General features: G+C 45.6%; 1 protein-coding gene across 1 annotated transcript in view; it reads right to left on the bottom strand.

Annotated features, from left to right (window-relative positions):
• LOC112239099 (staphylococcal nuclease domain-containing protein 1) overlaps positions 1-13,275 on the bottom strand; it is a 115,898-nt gene that overhangs the window by 79,739 nt on the left and 22,884 nt on the right. Inside the window, exon 10 of the mRNA XM_042316983.1 lies at positions 6,375-6,479. Within this exon, the coding sequence (XP_042172917.1) occupies positions 6,375-6,479 (105 nt within the window). The remainder of the gene's footprint in view (positions 1-6,374; positions 6,480-13,275) is intronic.

Genomic DNA, 13,275 nt, shown 5'->3' on the forward strand with positions numbered 1-13,275 from the left:
ACAGAGCCAGAGCCACACAGAGACAGAGCCACATACAGCAGTGAAAGCACATCTTTGTCTCCATATGCTGGTCTTAACCCCTCTCCCAGCCTTCCCCAAACATACGACCGTGCAATGGAGCACAAAGTACATGCTGTCAACGCATCTGGTACAGCCAGAGAGGGAGAAAGAGAGAGGGGGGGGTACAGAGAGAGAACTACAGAAAAGGAGAGAGAGGGGTACAGAGAGAGAACTACAGAAAAGGAGAGAGAGGGATACAGAGAGAGAACTACAGAAAAGGAGGGAGAGGGATACAGAGAGAGAACTACAGAAAAGGAGAGAGAGGGGTACAGAGAGAGAACTACAGAAAAGGAGGGAGAGGGATACAGAGAGAGAACTACAGAAAAGGAGAGAGAGGGGTACAGAGAGAGAACTACAGAAAAGGAGAGAGAGGGATACAGAGAGAGAACTACAGAAAAGGGAGAGGGGTACAGAGAGAGAACTACAGAAAAGGAGGGAGAGGGATACAGAGAGAGGGGGGGTACAGAGAGAGAACTACAGAAAAGGAGAGAGAGGGATACAGAGAGAGCTACAGAAAAAGAGGGAGATAGAGGGCAGGGAGATTGAAGAGATGGTGGAGGAGTGGGTGGATGGATGAAGAGAGATGCAGACATGCCTGTCACAACAAAGGAAGCAGAGGCATACTGTACAGACACACTGGCCAATGAGGGAAGCAATGACTCTGCAAAGGATAAAGAGTGGAAAACACACACAGAGCTACCTGAGCCCTATACTACAAATCAGGTTTGAGGAGTTATTGAGGTAACTTTGCTCAACTCTGAGTTCAACTTAGAATAACCAGTATTACAAAAGTCGGATGCCTTTTAGCCAGGTAAACATGTTTATCCCAAAGAATCCTTCAGAACTGAAAGGCTACCTCAGAGCTAACTCAATTTATCCTGAATGAAGTGTCCGAGCCAAGAGTTGAGGACCAATGAAATCAGATATCCTCCCTCTTGCAGAGATTACATCATCATCTCCTTCATTTGAAGAAGACTACTGATTAAATATTTCATTAAATCAAATTTTTTTGTATAATTTTTTTAAATGTTAAAATACCTATCACATTACACATTTAGTAAAGGATTTGCTTTCCTGAGATGGTTTTCACCAATTTCTAAATAGAAACTGACAGCCGCAACCAACCAGAGACATAATCCATAGTTGATAGTTCCCATTCAAGACAAGACTGGCAGCCATTGCTAGTGTACCCATGAGTTTAACATTCAAATTACCAGGGTCAGGGGTCACAAAACCCTTCTAAACTCAGCAAAAAAATGAAACATCCTCTGCCAACTGCATTTCTTTTCAGCAAACGTAACATGTGTAAATATTTGTATGAACATAACAAGATTCAACAACTGAGACATAAACTGAACAAGTCCCACAGACATGTGAATAACAGAAATTGAATAATATGTCCCTGAACAAAAGAGGGTTCAAAATCAAAAGTAACAGTCAGTATCTGGTGTGGCCACCAGCTGCATTAAGTCCTGCAGTGAATCTCTTCCTCATGGACTGCACCAGATTTGCCAGTTCTTGCTGTGAGATGTTACCCCACTCTTCCACCAAGGCACCTGCAAGTTCTGGGGGGCTCTAGTCCTCACCCTCCGATCGAACAGGTCCCAGACATGCTCAATGGGATTGAGATCCGGGTTCTTTGCTGGCCATGGCAGAACACTGACATTCCTGTCTTGCAGGAAATCACACACACAATGAGCAGTATGGCTGGTGGCATTGTCATGCTGGAGGGTCATGTCAGGATGAGCCTGCAGGAAGGATACCACATGAGGGAGCAGGATGTCTTCCCTGTAACGCACAGCATTGAGATTGCCTACAATGACAACAAGCTCAGTCCGATGACGCTGTGACACACCGCCCAAGACCATGATGGACCCTCCACCTCGATCCCGCTCCAGAGTACAGGCCTCGGTGTAATGCTCATTCCTTCGACGATAAATGCGAATCCAACCATCACCCCTGGTGAGACAAAACCGCCACTCGTCAGTGAAGATCACTTTTTGCCAGTCCTGTCTGGTCCAGCGAAGGTGGGTTTGTGCCCATAGGCAACGTTGTTGCCGGTGATGTCTAGTGAGGACCTGCTTTACAACAGGCCTACAAGCCATCAGTCCAGCCTCTCTTAGCCTATTGCGGTCAGTCTGAGCACTGATGGATGGATTGTGCGTTCCTGGTGTAACTCGGGCAGTTGTTGTTGCCATCCTGTACCTGACCCGCAGGTGTGATGTTCGGATGTACCGATCCTGTGCAGGTGTTGTTACATATGATCTGCCACTGCGAGGACGATCAGCTTGTTCATTGAACAAGTATGGGAAACAGTGTTTAAACCCTTTACAATGAAGATCTGTGTAGGATTTTTACTAATGATCTTTGAAAGACAGGGTCCTGAAATAGGGACGTTTATTTTTTTGCTGAGTTGATGTATTATATGTCTATGGCCACAAGGTAAAGAAGGAGTGAGAGGTGGGAGGAAAAGATACCTGTGCATTGATCAGCACAGCAAAGACGGCATTAACGATAAGTAATAAAATAAAAACTATTCTAAAAGTCTATTTCACACCATAGCCTGCTGAATTTGCAAGATAACTTTTCTTTCGGCACAAATATAAAATGTGGCACTGACTCGCCAATGGATTGATGTTTCAGAATTGTTTCAATGAATAGTTCTGATGCCCATGGATTGATGTTTCAGCATCGTCTCAATGCACGAGCAGTTTCAAGCCTTCTTCAAGTTTCAAGAGTAATACGGATGAAGCCTGACCTGGAATGTGAAGCTAACTGAATCTGGTTAGCTTTTTAAGAGCAGCAGGTAGGCTAGCGGTAGCTTAGCGGTTAGAGCGTTGGGCCAGGACTGAAAGGTTCCTGGTCAGAATACTAAAACCGAGAAGATGACAAATCAGCCAAGGTGTCCTTGAGCAAGGCACTTAACGCTAATTTTCTCCAGGGCACCGTACTACTATGGCTGATCCTGTAATAGGTGCAGTGAAATATGTTCTCTCTGGTGTATATGACAATACATATTTATTTATCCGGAGTAGATCTAGCATGTTTCATAGTATACCACTGATCCACAAGAGACGACAACGCACCAGAGACAGGGGACAGAACATGGGACAGATAATTGAGACAGGGGACAGAGAATTGAGACAGGGGACAGAGAATGAAAGCAATACGTGTGAAAGGGAAGGGAACAGAGGGAAAGAAGGAGAGGGACAAGAGTACAAAGTATTCTCCTAATGATCTGAGACGCTAACAATGGAAGGGAGAGAGGGTGAGGAGGGGAAGATGCAGCATGAAGGGTAATAGATGAAAAAGTGAAAGTGTAAAATCTATAAGCATCCAACTGTTAAACATTGTCTATATTGACAGATTAATGTTCTCCCTTCTGCAATAATTACACATTACAATATGAATAGAAATCCCCATGACGATCTTCAGACACCTCCAGTCTAAATTAGAAAAGATTATGCCATTCTGAGTAGGCTATCAAAAAACAAATAAAGATATTAAAAAAAGCTTTAACCAGGCATACGCTTCATTTTGATGTTTATTGTGCCCATTTCGGTATATGAAAACAGTTTCAAATCCATCTGCCGACTAGTAAGTATTGAAAGTAGAGGTCGGCCGATTATTGGAGGACCAAAAAAGCAGATACCGATTAAATCGGCCGATTTAAAATTTAAGTAAAAACATTTATGTATTTGTAATAATGACAATTACAACAATACTGAATGAACACTTATTTTAACTTAATATAATACATCAATAAAATCAATTTAGCCTCAAGCAAATAATGAAACATGTTCAATTTGGTTTAAATAATGCAAAAACAAAGTGTTGGAGAAGAAAGTAAAAGTGCAATATGTGCTATGTAAAAAAGCTAACGTTTAAGTTCCTTGCTCAGAACATGAGAACATATGAAAGCTGGTGGTTCCTTTTAACATGAGTCTTCAATATTCCCAGGTAAGAAGTTTTAGGTTGTAGTTATTATAGGACTATATCCCTCTATACCATTTGTTTTCCTTAACCGTTGACTATTGGATGTTCTTATAGTCTCTTTTGTATTGCCAGTGTAACAGTATAGCTTCCTTCGGCAAATCGGCGCCCAAAAATACCGATTTCCGATTATGAAAACTTGAAATCGGCCCTAATTTAAATCGGCCATTCCGATTAATCGGTCGACCTTTAATTGAAAGGTAGGCTATTCAAAACCAACAGACAAAAGGCCTGCAGCATATATTTGCTCCTACACTGCCTTGTCCGCATGTGAAGTGTTTCTTTAGCCCTATCTGTCCAAAGCACCTGAGCACCCAATACAGGGTTTGTGGGGTGCAGGCTTTCGTTCCAGCCAAGCAGCAACACACCCGATTCTACTCATCACCAATCAAGACTGATGAGTTGAAGTAGACGTGTTGCTGCTTGGCTAGAACAAAAGCCTGCAATCACACTGGCCCCGTTGTACAATGAGATGTATCCTACATAATGAACTGCCTATGAGAAGATATTGAGCCACTCTTGGTAGGAAACAACATTCTGTCCTCACAGGGATTCCAGCCCACTCAGAACACCCAACACTTACAGCAACACATTAACATTTCAGTCATTTAGGAGACTGCAGACATTTTTCATTCATTTGTTTTAGATACATCAGTCACACATTGGTGACTAATAGTCATTGTCAGCACCATTAAATACAGTACAATAATTCACCAATGAGGCTTTCTTTTGTATATCGCTCTTCTTTGTCTTCCAGCCACAAAGGGCTTCTATGAGATAATAGTCCAAATTGAACTGGCTTGCGTCAGAAACAAAAAGCCTGTTACTGCCCACAAGAGGTACTCAACTCCTCTAAGTTGCTCTCAGGGCTCGAGGCCATAGAAGTAGAATTCTTCTGCTAACTGCTCCTCTCCAATACCAACGACTCCCTATTGACGCAGGCTGAAGGACAGCAGGAGAGAAGGCTGGCGTACTGAATGTACTACTAGGAACAATACAGGTGGGAGAAAGGGAAACAGGAAATGCCTCCTCAGTCTCGGTTAGTGCTGAACCATCACGCAATCATAGTCTAGGTAGAAGTTGTTTCTGGTCCTCAACACTGATCTAGGATCAGATTACCCAACCCACAACTTTCACCATTAGAGGGGATGGTAAACTGGCCTGGTATCAGTGTTAAGGGGGTACCATGCAGTCACTATATAGGGAACAGGGTGCCATTTCAGACAAATCCCAGCATCAGGGAGGAAATAAGGGGCAACCCGGGCTCCCGAGAGGCGCAGCGGTCTAAAGGCACTGCATCTCAGTGCAAGAGGCGTCACTACAGTCCCTAGTTCGTATCCAGGCTGCATCACATCTGGCCGTGATTATGAATCCCATAGGGTGGCGCACAATTGGCCCAGCGTCGGCCGGGTTTAGCCGGGGTAGGCTGTCATTGTAAATAAGAATTTGTTCTTAACCGACTTGCCCTAGTTAAATAAAAGGTTTAAAAAATATAAAAAATTACCAGGAAGTGCCATCTCCTCCAATTACACTGAGTGCCGAATCATCATCATGGGGCCAATAGCAGACGGGGTCAGGGGTCGCCAGCTAATTCCAGTGTGGTTGTTCTGGCGATGGCCACATGACTATATTTAGCTACTGTTCCTTCTTCCATCATTAAGGGCTCCATTAAAAAACTTTTTAACTGTCCATCTCTCTCTTTTCAATTTATACCCGACCAGAGAGAGACAAATCTGATTAGGACTCTAGCAGGGCTTAGATGGGAGGAAACAAATGGAGGAGTGGAGATATACAGACATATGGATGTGGTAGGGCTGTGTGTTTGTTGAGTACAAGAAGGGAACAGACTGAAAGTTGTGTTCTGATACCATGAGTGTGACAGAGTAGTGACCGGTTAAGTATGCGTGCCTGGTGACAGTGAGTGTGCATGCTCGTCTTACAGTGGTGACTGGGAGTACATGAGAGGTGAATGACAGTGAGTGCATTTGTCTCTCATTGTGTGCACGCGGCGAGCTGCAAGTAAGGGAAAGGATGGATCAGCCCACTTCTCTGCAGCAATCAAACACACAGAGGTGGGTGGGAGAGAGAGAGAAAGACACAGAGACAGACACACAGAGAGAAGAGACAGAGAGACAGACAAGGAATGCCTTTTCAAAGAAGACTGGGGGAGGGAAAGGGCCCACATCAACGCTTTCCAAACAGTGGCTCTGACAGCAGGGGCCCCTATGGAGCTGGTAATGATCCTCTGTGTCAGGGTGGCCAAGCCAAGGACACGACACCAACACACAAAGATACAGCGACGGGAGGGGCGGTGTGCATACCTCGCCCTCGATCCTGGGGGGTCGGATGCTGGACAAGTGGATGGTCTTGTACTCGCCAGAGTTAAGCTTGACCACGACGGCGTCCGCATTGACGACCTGCATCACCTGGGAGAGAGGGAGAAAAGAGAGAGAGCGAAGGGGAGGGTGAGAGGGAGGTAGAAAGGGAGGGGTGAGAGAGAAGGGGGAGAAATATTGTGGGAGAAAGAAGGGAAGGGGCACAGAGATGGTGGGATAGAGTGGGGAGGAGGAGGAGAGAGAGGAGAGAGAGGTTAGTGAGGAAGGCATCGCGGCTCCATTTGGAGGACAGAGAGGACAGCTGCTTTCAAGAGAATTGGCTCTGTGGGCTGAGCTGAACTGAGCCTAGTTTAAACAGAGCAGAGCACAGAGAGAAGGCTTTAGTCCGACAACAAACAATTCAAATGGTATTCATCACATGCTTCGTAAACAACAAGGTGTAGACCAACAGTGAAATGCTTAGCTACAGGCCCTTCCTAACAAGACACAGAAAACAGAAATAATAGAAAAAGTCAAATGTGTAAAAAAATAATAATAAATACAGAGTAACAGTAACTTGGCTCTATACACAGAGTAACAGTACTGAGTCAACATGCTGAGTAACAGTAACATGGCTCTATATACAGAGTCAACATGCTGAGGAACATGGTAATTGAGGTAGATATTAGGGCTGAGCGACATGGCAAATAAATTATCACGATATCTATATATTTTTTTCATTTGATATCCATAATTATCACGATATTAATCAAATAATGTTTAAAAAGGTGCATATCTGCTTCAGACTCAAGAATGCCTAATGCCTGAACAAACCACTGGGCAGGTAGTGGTTAGAGCGTAGGGCCAGCAGGTAGCCTAGTGGTTAGAGCGTAGGGGCGGCAGGTAGCCTAGTGGTTAGAGCGTTGGGCCAGTAACCAGCAGGTAGCCTAGTGGTTAGAGCGTAAGGCCAGTAACCAGCAGGTAGCCTAGTGGTGGTAGGGCCAGTAACCAGCAGGTAGCCTAGTGGTTAGAGCGTAGGGCCAGTAACCAGCAGGTAGCCTAGTGGTTAGAGCGTAGGGCCAGTAACCAGCAGGTAGCCTAGTGGTTAGAGCGTAGGGCCAGTAACCAGCAGGTAGCCTAGTGGTTAGAGCGTAGGGCCAGTAACCAGCAGGTAGCCTAGTGGTTAGAGTGGCGTAGGGCCAGTAACCAGCAGGTAGCCTAGTGGTTAGAGCGTAGGGCCAGTAACCAGCAGGTAGCCTAGTGGTTAGAGCGTTGGGCCAGTAACCAGCAGGTAGCCTAGTGGTTAGAGCGTTGGGCCAGTAACCAGCAGGTAGCCTAGTGGTTACAGTGTAGGGCCAGTAACCAGCAGGTAGCCTAGTGGTTAGAGTGTTGGGCCAGTAACCGAAAGGTTGCTAGATGGAATCCCTGAGCTGACAAGGTAAAAATCTGTCATTCTACCCCTGAACAAAGCAGTTGGCCTACCGGGGAACAGTGAGTTGTAATTATAAATAAGAAGTTGTTCTTAACTGACTTGCCTAGTTAAATAAAGGTTACATTTGTTTTCATTATGTGAGCTACACAAAATGATACTTTAAGGAAAATTGTTCCATGTTTGTGGCCAGGGAGCACGTACCTGGGGTCAATTAAACTGATAAGCCTCTTGAAACCTTCCTTTTTGACTGTGCTAATTGGTAGCATGTCCTTAGCAATGCAATGCATAATAGCATTTGTGATGTCTGTCTTTTCGATATTTGCTTGTAGGGCATAAACGCTGTCAGTGTTGACTGCTTCGGGCAAACATCCCTAGATTGGCTGGTGCTAGAGGGGCGTTTATCAACACCGTGCTGCAAACTCAAACTTCCTGCATGTTCCAAGGAATGATTTTGCTTCAGGTGTTGAAAAATGTTTGTCGTATTACCAGACTTCGTAGCCCCATGTCTATGGCACAATTTGCACCGAACATTGTTCTGCTCTTTGTCGGACTTCAAAAAGCCAAACCACTTCCAAATTACTGAAACCCTTTAAAATCATTCATTTCTTTGTTGGAAGCTGCTCCTTCTCCATGGCTATCACTGCCACTGTTTCTGCCTACATCACTCATTTTTCCTGGTTAATAGTGGCTACTCCATCACTCCAGGTGCTGAGTGGTTTTTAGTGGGCGTGTACCTCTCCACGTGCATATTGTCACTTCTCCGCACGTTCCTGCTGCGTCAGAGGTGAAATGGACTGCTGTACCTAATTATTCTATATCGACATTAACGAAATGAATCTAAATGTTTTTATATGGTTATTGAGGGAAGTAATTTCCTCGATAACTATTGATATTGATTTATCACCCAGCCCTAGTAGATATGTACATCACTATGAATAAAGTCAGTCTACAGCACCACATACTAGAGCTACACAGCAGAGCAGGGGGAGAGACGAGGTGTAATCTACAGAGCAGGGGAGAGACGAGGTGTAATCTACAGAGCAGAGGGAGAGACGAGGTGTAATCTACAGAGCAGGGGAGAGACGAGGTGTAATCTACAGAGCAGGGGAGAGACGAGGTGTAATCTACAGAGCAGGGGAGAGACGAGGTGTAATCTACAGAGCAGAGGGGAGAGAAGAGGTGTAATCTACAGAGCAGGGGAGAGACGAGGTGTAATCTACAGAGCAGAGGGAGTAATCTACAGAGCAGGGGGAGCAGACGAGGTGTAATCTACAGAGTGTAATCTACAGAGCAGGGGAGAGACGAGGTGTAATCTACAGAGCAGAGGGAGAGACGAGGTGTAATCTACAGAGCAGGGGAGAGACGAGGTGTAATCTACAGAGCAGAGGGAGAGACGAGGTGTAATCTACAGAGCAGAGGGAGAGAGCAGGGGAGAGGTGTAATCTACAGAGCAGGGGAGAGAAGAGGTGTAATCTACAGAGCAGAGGGAGATCTACAGAGCAGGGAGAGAGGTGTAATCTACAGAGCAGGGGAGAGACGAGGTGTAATCTACAGAGCAGGGGGGGAGAGACGAGGTGTAATCTACAGAGCAGAGGGAGAGACGAGGTGTAATCTACAGAGCAGGGGAGAGACGAGGTGTAATCTACAGAGCAGGGGAGAGACGAGGTGTAATCTACAGAGCAGAGGGAGAGAGAGCAGGGGAGAGACGAGGTGTAATCTACAGAGCAGAGGGAGAGACGAGGTGTAATCTACAGAGCAGAGGGAGAGACGAGGTGTAATCTACAGAGCAGGGGAGAGACGAGGTGTAATCTACAGAGCAGAGGGAGAGACGAGGTGTAATCTACAGAGCAGAGGGAGAGACGAGGTGTAATCTACAGAGCAGGGGAGAGACGAGGTGTAATCTACAGAGCAGGGGAGAGACGAGGTGTAATCTACAGAGCAGGGGAGAGACGAGGTGTAATCTACAGAGCAGGGGAGAGACGAGGTGTAATCTACAGAGCAGGGGAGAGACGAGGTGTAATCTACAGAGCAGAGCAGGGGAGAGACGAGGTGTAATCTACAGAGCAGAGGGGAGAGACGAGGTGTAATCTACAGAGCAGGGGAGGGAGACGAGGTGTAATCTACAGAGCAGAGGGGAGAGAGCGAGGTGTAATCTACAGAGCAGAGGGAGAGACGAGGTGTAATCTACAGAGCAGGGGAGAGACGAGGTGTAATCTACAGAGCAGGGGAGAGACGAGGTGTAATCTACAGAGCAGGGGAGAGACGAGGTGTAATCTACAGAGCAGAGGGAGAGACGAGGTGTAATCTACAGAGCAGAGGGAGAGACGAGGTGTAATCTACAGAGCAGGGGAGAGACGAGGTGTAATCTACAGAGCAGGGGAGAGACGAGGTGTAATCTACAGAGCAGGTGGGGAGAGACGAGGTGTAATCTACAGAGCAGAGGGAGAGACGAGGTGTAATCTACAGAGCAGGGGAGAGACGAGGTGTAATCTACAGAGCAGAGGGGAGAGACGAGGTGTAATCTACAGAGCAGAGGGAGAGACGAGGTGTAATCTACAGAGCAGGGGGAGAGACGAGGTGTAATCTACAGAGCAGAGGGAGAGAAGAGGTGTAATCTACAGAGCAGAGGGAGAGACGAGGTGTAATCTACAGAGCAGAGGGAGAGAAGAGGTGTAATCTACAGAGCAGAGGGAGAGAAGAGGTGTAATCTACAGAGCAGAGGGAGAGACGAGGTGTAATCTACAGAGCAGGGGAGAGACGAGGTGTAATCTACAGAGCAGAGGGAGAGAAGAGGTGTAATCTACAGAGCAGAGGGAGAGAAGAGGTGTAATCTACAGAGCAGAGGGAGAGACGAGGTGTAATCTACAGAGCAGAGGGAGAGAAGAGGTGTAATCTGCAGCAACACTCCACGTACTGAACGACCTTAATATATTCACATTGCAATTGTGGGAGAAGTCAAGTATATTATAATGAACGATTATTAACATGGCCGTTTTGTGATGACTTTTAGATAAACGATAACATTATGTAATACAACACGACAAAATGTACCACCCAAACATTGTAAAAAGACACTGAAACTATACATCCTACTGTCACAATTATCTCTGCATCATCACACATTGTAGAGCATCACATTGATCCATTGCCAGTCCTTTTAACGTCTGCTAAACTGTTTGTTCCACAGTTCCAGCCTCAAACACACACAAGTCTGCGAATTGTATATTCACACATTCCACATGGAGAGGGGATTCCCAGGAGAGAAGGGGAGGGAACAGAGAGATGGACATCAGTCAGGATTAGCACCGTGACTGATCCATCCCACTCCAGTGAAAATGTCTAGAAATCGCTCTCCGTATTACAAACAAAAATGTTTTTTCCTCTCCAACGCAGAAGGAGAAACAGATTGGTAAATAAAGAGAAAGAGAGAGAGAGAGAGAGACAGAGTGCTGGGACTGGAGAGATGGAGAGGAAGAGGACGGCTGCCAAAACAAAGAGAAATGACTGACAGACCCACTTGTGACATTCACACACAAACATGAAGTCTACTTCAAGCTCAGCTGGGGAACAGTGGACAAGTTTAGGCCCACCCGCCCACACAGAGAGATCAATGTGTGATATAAACAAAAATGGGCTGTACATCAAGATCACTTGGGAAAGGCACAAACACACCCACTCAGGGCTACCTGTGACATACACAGCAAACATGGGCTGTACATCAGGCACACTTGGAAGGGTGGGCAAACGTATCAAGCTCACTTGGAAGTAAGCACACACGCACGGGTCACACACACTTGGTCGGATCAATGATGCAACCCCATCAGATCTTACACTGTTTAAGAGAAGGAAGGATGAGGGAAGGATGACTAGTATTTGAACAGGCCCCAATTGCTGAGATATACATGGGAGACAACCACTCTTGGATACCAGTCAAGCTTGTGTGGGAGGCTATTGGGAATCGGGCTTGGAGCTAGACCAAGTTTAGAGAAATCCTGAACACATAAGCACCTCCCTCGAGGCATTCTGAGATGCTCAGTTAGTCCCAAAGCTGACTGGGGGGAGAGAAGAGGAGAGGCAGACGTAAGAAATAATACATCTGCAAATAGTTTTACCGTTGGGGACGGAGGGAGAAATTAACTTGCCCACATACACAACACACAGACAGCGAGCGAGAGAGAGAGAGAGGACTCCTAACACCTCAGTCCCATGGTCCCAGTGCGGGGGACTCGAAGCGCTACACTACCCATCTCTCCATTTCCAAAAAATCTAATCTATGTTGTACCAACCTACACACTCCTCAACATTGTAACAAGGTTGTTCTCTAGCTCTGGCACCACAAAATAAAATGTAAGTCTCCTTCCTTTCTCCCAAAATAAATAAATCAACAGTTATGTTAAGAGAAGCAGAAAATGGCTGGCCAGCACATTTAGACTGGGTAATTATTAGAGAGAGAAAGGACAGAGAAAGAGAGGACAGAGAAAGAGAGGACAGAGAAAGAGAGGACAGAGAAAGGACAGAAAGAGAGAAAGGACAGAAAGAGAGAAAGGACAGAAAGAGAGAAAGGACAGAAAGAGAGAAAGGACAGAGAAAGAGAGAGATGAAGAGAGAAAGGACAGAGAAAGAGAGAGAAGAGAGAAAGGACAGAGAAAGAGAGAGATGTAGAGAGAAAGGACAGAGAAAGAGAGAAAGGACAGAGAAAGAGAGAGATGTAGAGAGAAAGGACATAGAAAGAAAGAGAGAGATGGAGAGAGAAAGGACATAGAAAGACAGAGAGATGGAGAGAGAAAGGACATAGAAAGACAGAGAGAGATGGAGAGAGAAAGGACATAGAAATACAGAGAGATGGAGAGAAAGGACATAGAAATAGAGAGAGAGATGAGAGAAAGGACATAGAAAGAGAGAGATGTAGAGAAAGGACATAGAGAGAGAGATGTAGAGAGAAAGGACAGAGAGCGCAATATGTAGAGAGAAAGGACAGAGAAATACAGAGAGAGCGCAATGTAGAGAGAAAGGACAGAAATACAGAGAGAGCTATGTAGAGAGAAAGGACAGAGAAATACAGAGAGAGCGATATAGAGAAAGGACAGAGAAATACACAGACAGAGAGAGCGAAAGAGAAACAGTGAGCATTTCGACTCTGTGTGGATGCCAACAAGAGGTATGTCCAGGCTGAGTCACTCTAGGCCAGTGGTCTACAAAAGGTTGATCACCAGCTACTAGTAGCTCGCCAAACAATTCCCAAAGTATATTAAATTATTCATGCGTTACATCAAACTGTCATAAACAAATCTCAGGTCTCCGACAACGCAAGCTCCCAGCTACTATCTAATGCAGCACTGACATTATCCCACCCCTGGTTAACCACTATGGCTTAAACACTCAAACCCTTTACTCCACCTTTATTTAACCAGGTAGGCCAGTTGAGGACAAGTTCTCATTTACAACTGCAACCTGGCCAAGATAAAGCAAAGCAGT

Source organism: Oncorhynchus tshawytscha, unplaced genomic scaffold, assembly GCF_018296145.1.
Source record: "Oncorhynchus tshawytscha isolate Ot180627B unplaced genomic scaffold, Otsh_v2.0 Un_contig_1775_pilon_pilon, whole genome shotgun sequence".
Classification (NCBI taxonomy): domain Eukaryota; kingdom Metazoa; phylum Chordata; class Actinopteri; order Salmoniformes; family Salmonidae; genus Oncorhynchus; species Oncorhynchus tshawytscha.